This window comes from Molossus molossus, unplaced genomic scaffold (assembly GCF_014108415.1).
Source record: "Molossus molossus isolate mMolMol1 unplaced genomic scaffold, mMolMol1.p scaffold_m16_p_21, whole genome shotgun sequence".
Lineage (NCBI taxonomy): Eukaryota > Metazoa > Chordata > Mammalia > Chiroptera > Molossidae > Molossus > Molossus molossus.
The window spans coordinates 19,428,468-19,441,334 of NW_023425357.1; the positions used below are offsets into that span (position 1 = coordinate 19,428,468).

At 52.3% G+C, this 12,867-nt stretch overlaps 1 protein-coding gene across 3 annotated transcripts in view; it reads left to right on the forward strand.

Annotated features, from left to right (window-relative positions):
* FBXO31 (F-box protein 31) overlaps nucleotides 1-6,965 on the forward strand; it is a 39,080-nt gene extending 32,115 nt beyond the window's left edge. For all 3 annotated transcript variants that reach the window (XM_036275374.1, XM_036275375.1, XM_036275376.1), the window contains 3 exons: nucleotides 435-588; nucleotides 1,722-2,041; nucleotides 4,793-6,965. In XM_036275374.1, the coding sequence (XP_036131267.1) occupies nucleotides 435-588; nucleotides 1,722-2,041; nucleotides 4,793-5,015 (697 nt within the window). In that variant the 3' untranslated portion in view covers nucleotides 5,016-6,965. The remainder of the gene's footprint in view (nucleotides 1-434; nucleotides 589-1,721; nucleotides 2,042-4,792) is intronic.
* The last annotated feature ends 5,902 nt before the right edge of the window (nucleotides 6,966-12,867 follow it).

The following is a 12,867-nucleotide window of genomic DNA, read 5'->3' on the forward strand; positions in this document are numbered from 1 at the left end:
TCGTCCACCAGCATGTGCTCTAGTGGGCCTGCTGTGTGTGCGTAATCCTCGGGGCGGTTTCCCACACCACCTGGGGGGCTGCCTTCTCAGCCTCTGTCCCTGGTCCCTGTCCCCACAGCCCTGTTTAGCCCCTTTGCCATGTCCCCTGCACATGGGTGACAGAGCAGGGTGGTATTCCCTTCCCTCTGCAGAGAGCTCTACTCCAGCTGCCCTGGGGCACCCAGCAGAGACACCTGAGCCCCTGTTACGCCTTGTTGGAATCAGAAGGTGTGAGGGTGCCATGCACGTGTGGGTGGGCCGTGCTCCCCACTGACCTGGCCATGCTAGACTGTCTGCCTTGCCCGGCCCCCATGGTGGGGCAGGGAGGTGTGGGCTCTGCACTGCTGCAGCTCCGTGGGGCCCTGCCGTGCTCACACTCCCCACTCCCCACACAGCAACTGCCTGACCTACCGCCGCATCTACCTCCCGCCCAGCCACCCGGACGACCTCATCAAGCCAGGCCTCTTCAAAGGCACCTATGGCAGCCACGGCCTGGAGATTGTCATGCTCAGCTTCCATGGGAAGCACGCCAGGGCCACGAAGATCACGGTAAGTCCTGGGGCTGCCGGGGGGTCCAGCCCTGTGTGGACTTGTCAGGATGGCCGTGGAGAGTGCGACTCGGGCTTTGGCCCCACTTCACCAGGGAGCTGGTTGGGAATGCAGACCCTTAGGCCCCACCCGGACCCGCCCAGCCAGAATCTCAGGATTTTGAGCCCTGCTGCTTTCCCACATGGCTCTCGGCCTGGCTGCACACTGTATATCTGGGGAAGTTGAGAAAACACTGATGCCCTTGTTCCTTCCTACAGATTTGATTTAATGGGGAAGGGGCCTGGATAAGGGCTCCGCAGGCACCCCAGGCGACCCCAAGGGCCACCACATTGGAGACCCCTTGCGGTAGACAGGCCCCACTGCCTATCCTGGCCTCAACAGCTTGTGAAAGTAGTTGGAGAGTTGTCGAGCCCAGTAGGCCCTGTGCTGCCCACTCCAGAGGCTGCCAATCACACTGTGCTCACCTGTCATTTGCACAGTTGTTGGGTGAGCTTCTGGCAGATGCACTAAAGCATCCTGAAGCAGCAGCACCACTTCCTCATCCTCACAAAGCGTTACTCTTGAACTTCGGTCTGCCTGTGTCCCTCTGCTTTTGGGAAGGCTCCTGTGAATGAGAGCCTGGAACCAGGGCTGCGTCCATGGCACAGTGGGGCTCTCCTGCAGATTTCTGGCGTGCTCCTGGGACTCGTGTAGAACTCTCGGGCTTGGGAGATCTCCTGGGGTTCAGGGTTAGGATTGTCTCCATTCCAGGCAGACCTTTCGGCTGCTCTCTCAGGCCTGCTGTCCTCTGCCTGACCCTGGGAGGGGATGCAGTTCTGTAAACTCCAGTCTGCTCAGCTGTCACACAGGCTAGTTTCCATCTGAGGTCTCTGGATGCAGATGATTCGCCGTGCTGGGTTCCTGTGGACTCTCAGCAGGTCACTAGTAAATGCTGTCCTTTTTTTCCTCAAAGACCCTTCACAGATGGGGCCACCTGCTCTAATTTTTAAGGACTTCTAAAATATTCTTAAGGGGTTGCTGCTAAGTCAATAGGAACAGTGGAGTGAGCTCATCTGGCCAGAGGTGGGATCTAGGCTGGAGCATGTTTCTTCTGGTCTCTGAGCCCTGCTGACTGCCACCCACTCGCTCTACAGGGTGACCCCAACATCCCCGCTGGGCAACAGACAGTAGAGATCGACCTCATGCACCGCATCCAGCTGCCTGACGTCGAGAACCTCTGCAACTTCAACGAGCTCTCCCGCATCGTCCTGGAGGTTCATGAGCAGGTGCGCCAGGAGCAGCAGCAGCAGGAAGACAGGACTGAGGATGGCGAGGGTGCCGGGCCACCCACTGCGAAGGTCAGAGAGCCCAGGCACGAAGAGGCCGCAGCTCTGCAGGAGCAGCCTGTCCCGTTTGTTCTGCCTGTGGGTGTGAGCTCCAGGAATGAGAACTACCCCCGAACCTGCAGGATGTGGTAAGGACAGGAGGGTGGGCGAAGACCCGGCTTCAGGGTGGGACTGGGCCCTGACAGGATGGCCCGCGGGCTTGCTGCACTGGAACGGGAGCCTCGGACAGCTTGGTCCCAGCCTCAGCTCAGACCTAACAGATGGCACTGTCTCCTGGCCGGTACAGTCAGCTGTCACACCCCTCGGGGAGCCTCCGACTGGGGTTGTTAGAACTGCCAGGTGTGAAGACTCCTCCTAGAATGCCTTGCGTCTTGAGTCACTAAGGTAAAAGGGAGACGAGGCAGGATGTCAGGCAGCATTGAAGCAGACAGTGAGGAAGAGGACTCTCCCCTGCCCGCAGCTCTCCATGTAGAAAGCCTGCTGGGAGTTCGCCTGGGTACCCTTGCAGGTAAGGCCTGTCACGATCTCCATCCATCTAACGAAGGTAGTTCCGAAGTCGGTCCATTATTTCTTCCTGTGATTCTTCTCCTTACTTTCTTCTTTCCTTCCTTCCCTTCTTCCTTCCTCTCTCCCTGCCTCCCTCCCTCCAGACAGCATTCGGAAGGGGTGGCCATTGCCGCTTCCTGCCCTGCAGAGGTCACGACCCCTGATCTTGGGACAAGGCCTCCCCCAGGCTGCCAGCTCTTCGTCTGACTTGCTGTTCTTGTGGTTTCTGTCTCAGGCCTCTGCTTTCCACTGCGCAGGCCCAGCCCTGCCATTCGGGCCTTTCCCTGGGAGGTGAATTAGGAGACCCTTGCCCCAGTCTCCTATACTCTAGGGCTATTTCAGTTTCTCTAAAGTGAATCAGATTAAAAATTCAGGTCCTCAGTTGCACTGGCCACATTTCACATACTCAGTAGCCACGCGTGGCTGATGCTACCACATGGACGTGCAGATCTAGAATATTTCATCATCATAGAAAGTTCTTCTGTACAGTTTGAGGGACTAAGCTGTCAGTCTCCTGGCATTACAGCGGACTCCCTCCACCTTTTCAAGTTATGTATGAAGATTTGTTTCCCTTGACCTTGGGGCCAACTGCTGTGTCTGCAGGGGTCGAAGCGGCTCTTTCCGAATAGACTAACAGTGCGCCAGCTCACCACGCTCCCTGTAGGGGATTTGGGTATTGACCCAGGCTTGGTGGAAAACATTTATTACATTTTCTTCTTGTTATATAATTATGAAAGAAGTGACTAAATTTGCTTTTTCCAGAGGGAGACATACAAATAGCATCTGATATATAATTTCACCTGATGTAAATTTTTTTGTCAAGTTTTAAACTTTTTTATTAAAGTAGAGTTGACATGCAATATGATATTAGTTTCAGGTGTATAGCATAGTGATTTGACATCTATATACCTTACGATGTGATCATCACAATAAGCCTAGTAATCATTTGTCACCATGCAAAGTTATTAGGCTAATATTCACTGTTTTTCCTATTACATACCCATGTGAAAGGCCATAAATGAAAAAGGCTCTGTTATCCCTGTCAAACTTGACAACTCTTAGTAGCTCATGGCTAGCCAAGAGCCCTTTATTAGCTCACAAGCATGCTAGGGCCGGACAGTCTGGAAGCTCTGGTCCAGAGCCCTGGCAGAGTCGTAGGGTGGTCCTCCACCCGTCCTGAACCTCAGGGGCTCCAGGCTTGGGAAGGCCTGCTGCGATCCGTCCCTGTCTGGTCTGTGTCTGCGAGGCCTGTGCAGGAGACCATTCCTGTGCCTCCCTGTGGGCCCTGGTGCTCTTTTTCCCCACCTGAGAAACCCTCTGAACCACAGGCTGCTCTCTCCTCTCCAATCCATCATAGCCTGAGCGTGGTGGGGGGCGGTGGGGGTCTCAGGCGCCATTCCACATGAGGGGAGATTCAGGCCAGCCCTGATTTCTTGTCATCTGTCAGAAGCACCAACTTCTTTGCAATAAAGACAAATGTGCCCTGGCCGGTTTGGCTCAGCGGTTAGTGCATCAGCCCGAGGATAAAAGGCTCTCAGATTCTATTCTTGGTCAAGGGCTCATACCTGGGTTGCAGGTTCCATCCCTGGCTCTGGTTGGGGTCGTGCCAGAGGCAACCAATCTATGTGTCACATTGATGTTTCTCTCTTTCTTTCTGCCCCCACCCTCTCTCCCTTCCACTTTATCTAAAAATCAGTGGAAAACTGTCCTTGAGTGAGGATTAACAAACAACAAAAAGAAAGACAAATGTATTTCAGCCTGATAAAGATCTTGAAACTTGGCCATATGGATATTTGAAAGTTCTGCCTTCTGAGTTAATGTCAGCTGCATGCCAATAAGTCTTTATCGATTATATTTGAATTGTTTGTGTGATGACATAACTACCCCAGGAATTAAGGTTTTTGTTACCCAGGCCTGAGTTATAAGACATACACTTTGAGTCAGAGTTGTGAGGTGGGGCTGCCTGAGATCCTCCTCCTCTAGTTGGGTGAAGTGGTAGAAATCAGTGTTTGGTGGGGAGAGCCCAGCACACCTGCTCACGTGCTCTGTAAGTGAACGTCCATCTCCCCGCACGCCCAGAGCCCTGCCCCTCTGCTACGATGGCTTGGCGCGCTGGACTGCAGCCTTGTGCAGGAGCCTGCGAGGACGGGCCCTCTTGGGATGCCTGCTGATTCTTGGCTTCCTGCTGTCAAGTGCTGGCGAAAAGTGGCTCGAATGGAATGAAGGGTGTTTTAGGACAGTCCAGGATGACACGGTGCTTGACTTGGGCCAATGCAGTGCCTCGAGGCTCCTCTCACTCTTCTCCCTTGTTCTTTCCCTCTTTCTTTGTTCAGTTTCTACGGCACGGGCCTCATCGCTGGCCATGGCTTCACTAGCCCTGAGCGCACCCCGGGAGTCTTCATCCTGTTCGACGAAGACCGCTTTGGGTTCATCTGGCTGGAGCTGAAGTCCTTCAGCCTGTACAGCAGAGTCCAGGCCACCTTTCGGAATGCGGATGCTCCATCCCCACAGGCCTTTGAGGAGATGCTCAAGAACATTCAGTCCCTGACCTCCTGACGGCCCCCTTCCCTGCCGGGGTTGGGGGGCAGCTCCGAACCCATGACCTGGGAAGAGCAGCAGCATGCACTTTGGAGATTAGACTTTCTAACCTGAACACCCACCGTCTTGTAGGCATCTCAGCCCAAGACACTTTCTATAGAGTGTGCAACATATGTCTGCATATTTGCCGCTAGCCGATGGGAAGGCCGAGCTGAGCTGAGCATGTCTTATAAAGAAAGAAAAGGAATCGGAGAAATCGAGTTTGTCTCTGGCTCACTGACAGTTTTCTAGGAAAACAAAATCCTCCTTCAGGGAAGTTCATGACATAACTGAGTGTCTTGATGTCAGGGTCCAGTGTGGGGGTGCCAGCTCCGCCATCCACTCTGCAGAACGCACATGAAAGTGGCCATCAGCCTGTGAGGGCCTCGCGGAGGTGAAGTGCAGCCTGGGCTGGTAGGGAGGCCCGTGTTTGTAGACAGAGCCCCAGGGAGTCGGGGGCTGTCAGTCTCCGGACGCAGGCCTGAGTTCCCATTTCTCTTTATTTTGTTTTTGTTTTCTTTTTATCCTCACTTTTTTGGTGAATTTTTGTTTCTATACTGACTCTGATTTTGGACAAGAGCACTTCACCCCCATCTCAGTTTCTGAATCAGGAGAATGGGGCTAGTGATAGGAGTCACTGGAGAACATCACTGCAGGTTTCAGCAGTTTGGTGGCCCTGTGGACACTGCCCTGGGCCTGGGCCCTGGTAGCACCATGAGCTCGCCCTGGTGTCTCTAGCTTTAGAGCCTTCCCTGCAGCCAGTTGCAGTCGGCACGCACTGTGTACCGCCCTGCACACAGGTATCTGCTCTCATGTTAGAAACCCAAACTGCAGCCACGTGTCCCAGAACTGGGGCCAGGGCTATGTCTTTTTATGACCCTGTGTGTGTGTGCCATCTGCACATGTGATTCACAGAGGACAGGGCGGAGTTTGTCCCCTCTCCGTTGCGTGTCCTTGGGTGCATTGTGTTAAGCCCTCAGGCTCGGTGCAAAGGACTCCAGGGAAGGGGACAGCTTTTTGGTACCTCCATGTGGAGACCAGCCTGAGCTGTCTCATGAAATGTGTCCCCTTTTCCTCATTAGTTTCTCTCTGGCCTTTTTAAAAATTTATTTAAATAAAAATATTCCCACTGCCCTAGCTTCAGTTTGTTTGGCAACTTTGACCTTTTTGCTTCCGAGTGTCAGAATCAACAAGCTTTGGAACACAGCCCCTAAATGGCAGACTGGCTCTCCCAGGAGGTTCTGTGGAGACCCGGGAGAGGCAGGTGGAGAAGGTGAGGTCCCTCCTGGGCAGCCATGGGGCTCATCTGCCTGGTGCTGTCAGCTGAGTCTCATCAGAGATGCATGCCCGCTGCTCACCTTCCAGATCCTTCTAGCAGGTCCTGCAGTCACGTTGAAGCATGCTCCCAGTTTTCACGTCTTTTGCAGGACTGAGCCTAAAAGTGTCACTGCTCCTATCTTGCAGTATGACTTTTCCTCTCGTGCCAAGTGTGGCCGGCCCTGAACCGTGTGATAACTATGGCCGTGAAGCTTTGAAGAAAGTAAAAATGAAAGACAACTGGGTGTGCAAGCTGTTCTCTAAGTTTCACCATTGTTTAAATAAAATCAAGAAAATGCCTATTTTACCCAGAGCCTGAAGCTCGCTCTAAGGAACACCATCCGCGTCTGAGGCCTCCCCTAAGTATTGTAAAGCTCACATGGATCGAAGATGAGTACTTCTGATTAAAAACCGATCTCAAATCCAAATGATGTAACCTGCCTCTGGTGTTTGGATCTATGCATGGTTTCTACAAATAATGAGTAACCCTGGGCTGTGGACTGTTGGTTGTATTCACGTCAGGCTTGTCTCTGATGTGAGGTGAGGGCACAGGGCCTGTGGGGTCTGTCCATCTGGCCGTGGCCCGCAGTGACGCCAAGGGCCAGCTGCCAGTTGTCCAGAGTATATGTTGTGTTCCCACTCTGATAAGTCCTTAGCCAGCTCTTGATTTCCAGTTCAGCAGGTGAGTGCAGGGACCCAGTGCCAGCTGCTCCCCTTGGTCAGGGAATGGTCAGGCAGCTCATTGGGAGAACTTCCTACATGAATTAGCTGGACCTGAATGACCCATTTTAGGGACCAGCAATGCCCATGTGGTGCTTGATTTGGGGAAGGTGGCAGGTGGGCCTTCAAAGGTCCTTAGACATTTTTCGTTGTTGGCACCGGTCTTCATTTGCTGCCTTGCTGTGAGGTCGGGTAAGGTAAGTTGTGTGGACTGGAAGAAACAGCTGAATGTCTGCTCTGTTGTCTGCTACTCAACCGAAGAGCATGTGATTGGAGATTTCAGACGTAAGTTATTGGAGATTCTTTGTATTTGGGGCTCAGTGCTCATTGTCAATGAACTTTCCCCCCCCAGCTGTGGCACGAGCCTGGCGGTGTATCCGGTTATATCTGCCCATCCAGCTCAGCCCTCCAGTGTCCACTGCTGCGTGTGAACAGGTGTGGAGGCCTCCCGGCAGTGGGAGAAGAACCAACTCCTTCCTCAGTCCAGACTGGGGTCTGGCTCACCGTGGCTGGTGCTCGCTGCTCTGCTGCTTTCCTCTCACGCCCTCTGTCCTGGCACCAGGCAGCTCAGGACCAGACAAGTCCTCCTGGCCAGCATGGAGGGCGGGAGCGCGCCCCGTGGTCTGACTCGCTAGGTGCAGGTGGGCCTCCATTCCCGCTTCATGCAGAACTAGCCCAGGGCCGAGCCGACAGGCAGCTTTCTCTTTCACTGAGAACTTCGAGGTGACTGCTGCAGCCCAGACAGCCAAGACCCCTCGCTTAGCCAGCTGCTTCTCTCCACCCTGAGGTCGCTGCACGGCTGGTTTGCAGTTTGTGGGTTGCCTAGGTTTTCTCGCACTGCCAGTGTGAGTCATTTTTAGTGCTTGTGAGCAGTGACAGAGGAACAGAAATCTCAGTTCTTTTGTTGTTTTTTGAAGTTGGTCATGGAACGAAATTTCCCGAGTTGCTATGAGCATGGTATCTGGTGGATAGACTCTGAGCAGCCAGATGTGTGACTCAGAGCTTGCAGAAAGCAGTCGTGTTCTTTTGGAACATTTTATTCTGTTCACTACCTTCGTGTTCTGAGTGTTAAGAGTGCCATGAGAGCCCTGGCCGGTTTGGCTCAGCGGTTAGAGCGTCGGTCTGCGGTCCTGAGAGACCCGGGTTTGGTTCCCGCTAAGGGCGCGTACCTCGGCTGCAGTTTGTCCCCGGCCCTGGTTGGTTGTGCGGGTGGCAGCCACTCAATGTGTTCCTTTCACATTGATGTTTCTCTCTCTCTCTCTGTTCCTCTCTCTCTCTCCCACTCTACCTGAACAAAAAATGGAAAAAAAAAGAGTGCCATGAGAATGTCCTCAAAACCCTGCCCTGCTTGAGGGGGAAACATCCCATTTATGGGCTATTCCAGTGTTAACAGGCTAACCTCTGTTTTTGGGAGAAGATCTGGATGGTAATTTGAACATTCTCAGAAGTATTTAGAGAGTAGGAGAAAGCCACTGTTAGACAGGACAAGGGTCCCAAGGTCTGATAGTTCTCACTATTACTAAATGCTATTCTTGCTAAATGTTAAAATGTAGTACAGTGTTTTGCAGAGGCAGCTGTGAAGGACAGACTTGAGCAGAACCCAACCTGTTAACTTGAGCCAACTGCCAAGAAGAAAGAATATTTAATTAACCAAATAGTGTATCCAAACCTGTTCACATTGCTTCTATACACTGTTTAGTTACATAAGCCCCCCTTGTGGGGAGGGGGACAGAGCTGTGGTTGTGAATCGCCTCTTCTTTACTTGCTGCAGGTAAATGAAACTACCCAATGACAACCACATCTCCTCGAATAGAACACCCCAAGTGGCGAACCCCTTGAGTTTGGTAACACCACAACGCCATCAGCTTGCCTGATACTGTCATTGGAAATGAGATTTGCACACATGTACTTGTATTCACACAGGCACAGATCACACCACATCCTTGGGGCATTGTGCGGAACAGGGCCCTACGTCTGAGCCCCTGGAGATTTCCGACCAGGCTCAGAAGATGGCTCTGGCTGTCATGTTGAGAAGGGACTGCAGGTGAAGAAGGTGCTGGGAGGCCCCCAGGAGGCTGCTGTGGGGATTCTGGTAAGGGTTGACACAGCCTGAGCCCTGGTAAGTGACAGGACCCTGAGTGAGGAGTGTGGACTGCTGGACTGCGTTGGGGGGACGAGAGAAGAGCTGATGCCGCTCTTGCCCATGTGCCCAAGCACGGTCTCAGGACCTGCCTGCTCGTGGCTCAGTCCTGGAGCCCACCTCACAGAGCCACCATGACCACTCGGTGGACAACAGGTGCCTGGACACTGTTCCAGTCTGGGAGCCCAGGCAACAGAGGAATTCACAGGCTGCCCTTGTTCAGATAGTCAGAAAGTGTCTGCTGAGCATCTTGTAGGCGAGGTGAGGACCTAGACCCAATTCCTGTCCTCAGGTTCCCTCCAGGATGCAGGGTGGGGAAAGAGGTTGGCTGCCCTTATCACCATGGAGCTTCTCTCTGTTCCCAGTTTTCCATGGTTGTATTGGAAGGCAAGCTTCTGTTGGGTACCATAGGCAAGTGAGACGCTTCTCAGAACCCCTTCTAGAGGATGCTTTGGGGAAGCACTAGGATGTGGGGCCTCTGGGGAGAGGGGGGTGGAGGCAGGTGTGATGGTGACAGAGGCGTCTGAAAATGAACACTCAGAACCTGGCTCTCTGGCTTGGGCTTTCCCCCTCTGTCAGCGCTCTGATGACAGTCAGGGGGAGGAGGATGGTGGGCTCTGTGTCCCCCAGCAGACTGCAGGAGGATGCAGTGAAGGAGACAAGGAAGACCAAGTTATACAGCTAATTGCAGAGAGAATGCTAGAATGTCACAGACAGGTGAGAATAAGGGTGACCATGAAACCTGTGATCTGAGGAGGAAAGGTAAGGGTTTGGCAGCAGAGTCACACAGGATGATGTCCACCAGTGGGGACTGGGCAAATAACACAGGCTTCAGTATGGGTGAGAAAATGAGCATCCTGAATGCAGGGGCCGTTAACACAGAACACACCAACACAAGTCAGCTGCGCCTGGCGTTGTCTTAACCCAAACCTACTGGGGGACCCCAGCTGGGAAGGGATGCTTTAACTTCTGACTCAGAAGTCCCCCAATAAGGAACACGAAATTTTAAAAAATTATAGTTCTTATTTAGATTTACTTAAAAATCATGTTTTCATTTAACCCACAAAGTTTATAGAACTCTATGCCTGTGGTGGGTCCGTTAGGCTGAGTAACAGGCTAAATGCAAGTCCCCTTCATGCTCTTATGCAGGGACCCTTAGTTGGTGAACGCAGGGTTCTCCTGCACCATGACTCGGACTCAGAGCCCTCGTTCTGCACCCCCTTGCCCGACCTGGAGCTTTGGAAACAAAGCCTGGTACAGAAACCTTCGGCAGTCACATGCTTCTCTGGTCCCATTTCCCTTCCAGACAGTGGCAATGACCCAACCGTTGCTTGCAGTGGGAAGGAAAAGGGAAATAGGGGGCAGAGGGTGGGGGGTATGATTTTGCCACACTCAGGTAGTGACAGTTGATGTCTTTCATGCTCTGTCTTACCTGATCTCAAACTTCCCGTGGGATTGGTTCTATGGTTCTCACTAGTTTTACTGACTAAACTGAGGCTTGGAAAAGTTAGGAGACTTGCCTGCTATACACAGTAAGAGGCAGGGTGAGGATTGGGATCATGCCCTTGTTATTCTGAAACTTGGGGCAGGGTGGGTGGGGTCTCCTTTGGATTACCAGCTGGTACAGTGGTGGATTTGCTTTCCTGGCTTTGAATGTCACAGGTGGAATCACATGCACATTTTGGGTCTGACTTCTTTGTGTGCTTCATCTACTTTGTTGGGGTCTGTGACTGCATGTTTGTGTTCAATGTGAATGTGCCATATATTTTTAAAAATCTTTTCTCCTGTGGACACTTGGGTCATTTCCAGTTTGGAGTTGTTAACAGAAGATTGCTGTGGATGTTTTTGCCCATGTCTTCTGGTGGACATAAGCTCTCATTTCTCTTGGCTGTGTACCTGGGCAAGGAACTGTATTCCTTGTTTAGGTTTTGTAATACTGCCAGTTTGCCAACGTGGGTGTATCTATGAGCATTGTGCCACATCCTCAAAAACTTGGTATCTTCAGTCCTTTTAATTTTAGCCATTCCTGGTGGGGATGGGGACAGTGATGAGCTATTCTTGACATGAAAGGGCAAGACAGTGTCCCACTGGTAAGGGCCAGGGCTTCTGAGGGGCATGAGCCGGTCCTCTATGCTACAGCCATGTTCCAGTGGCCCAGGAGAAGGGAAATAGCAGGGAAGCCAATAGCAGTCCAAGGCGGGCAGAAAGACGACAGCTGGGTGTAAATAAAATGCTAGGCTAGCCCTGGCCAGTTTTGCTCAGAGGTTAGAGCACCAGGCCCAGGATTGAAGGGTCTCGGATTCAATTCTGGCCAAGGGCATATACCTGGTTTGCAGATTCGATCCCAGCCCAGGCTGGGGTTGTGCAGGAGGTGACGTGCCTTTCTCAGTGTGTGTCTCTAACATCAGTATTTTTCTATCTCCCTCACTCCCTTCCACTCTTTCTCAAAATCAATGGAAAAATATTCTTGGGTGAGGATTAACAACAAAATGCTAGGCTAATGATGAGATAGATTTCCTGGATAATTTTGTCATTAGCTATTAAGAGACCAGTGATGAAATTTACAAACACACAGAGGGGGTGATGTTTGAGATATTTAGCAGCTGATATGGTAGGGGCACTGCCCAGTCAGCATGGGTGCCAGCCAGGAGTGCATGCATGTATTTTGTCTTGGAAGCTCAGTCCTGCTCATAGGTTAGAGATTAAATAGCAAAGCCAAGTAAGCTGAGTAGTGTCTGGGAGCACCCTGTTTGCTCCATGGTTAGCACAGCACATTGGGGTGTTGCCCATTAGGTCTACAGTTGGTTTGGGCAAATACTGACATTGAGAGTATTAAAGTCAGCATGAAAATAGTGAAAAGTGGGTAAAAACTCGTTTCCAAAAAATACAAATTAAAGTCAGTAATAAAGGAACATGCAGAGGCAGAAAGCGTTTGGTTTTACAAAAATGTGAGGACATAATCCTGTTTTCATTTTAGCAACCGCGCAGAGCACGCACATGTGCAGGGAGTGAGGGTGAAGGGGAGACTAAGGGGCAGAGGACACGAGGCCAAATGGTTCAAGCAGCAGCTGGATCCCCGGTACGACAGCCGTTTTGAATTCCACGGCCTTTTATATCTGAGCTTGCTCAAGAAATACACATTCCTCCCAAAGTCACAATTTGAGCCCATCGGTAGGGTTGTCAGATTTAGCGAGTGAAGCGGGGTGCGAAGTTAAATCAGAATTTCAGAAAAACCACGAACAACTTTAAATACCAGTATATGCCAAGTCCTGCGTGTGACATACTCAAGCCAAGATGTTCGTCCCCGGGCCCCTGCAAGGCCGAGGGTCGCACCTCCTCCCCTTCCAGGGGACAGAACCCCTGCTCCCCGGCTGGGGCGCCCCAGGGCCAATCCGTCCGAAATGGTGAGTAGATGTTCCGGGCCGACGCCCACGGGCTAGGCGGCAGGGCTGGACAACCAAGGACAAAGGTGCGGCTCGACCTGCCCTGCCCCGCTGGACCACCCTGGCGGCGGATCCACTGACCCACCAACCCCGAGGCCAGTTCCAGTAGGAGCCAATCAGTCACGATCTAAGTGCACATGCCTAGAAGATAGCGCTCTACTGGCTGGAGACGCACCAATCAGCGGGGCACGCCGAGGGGCTGGTCTCCGGA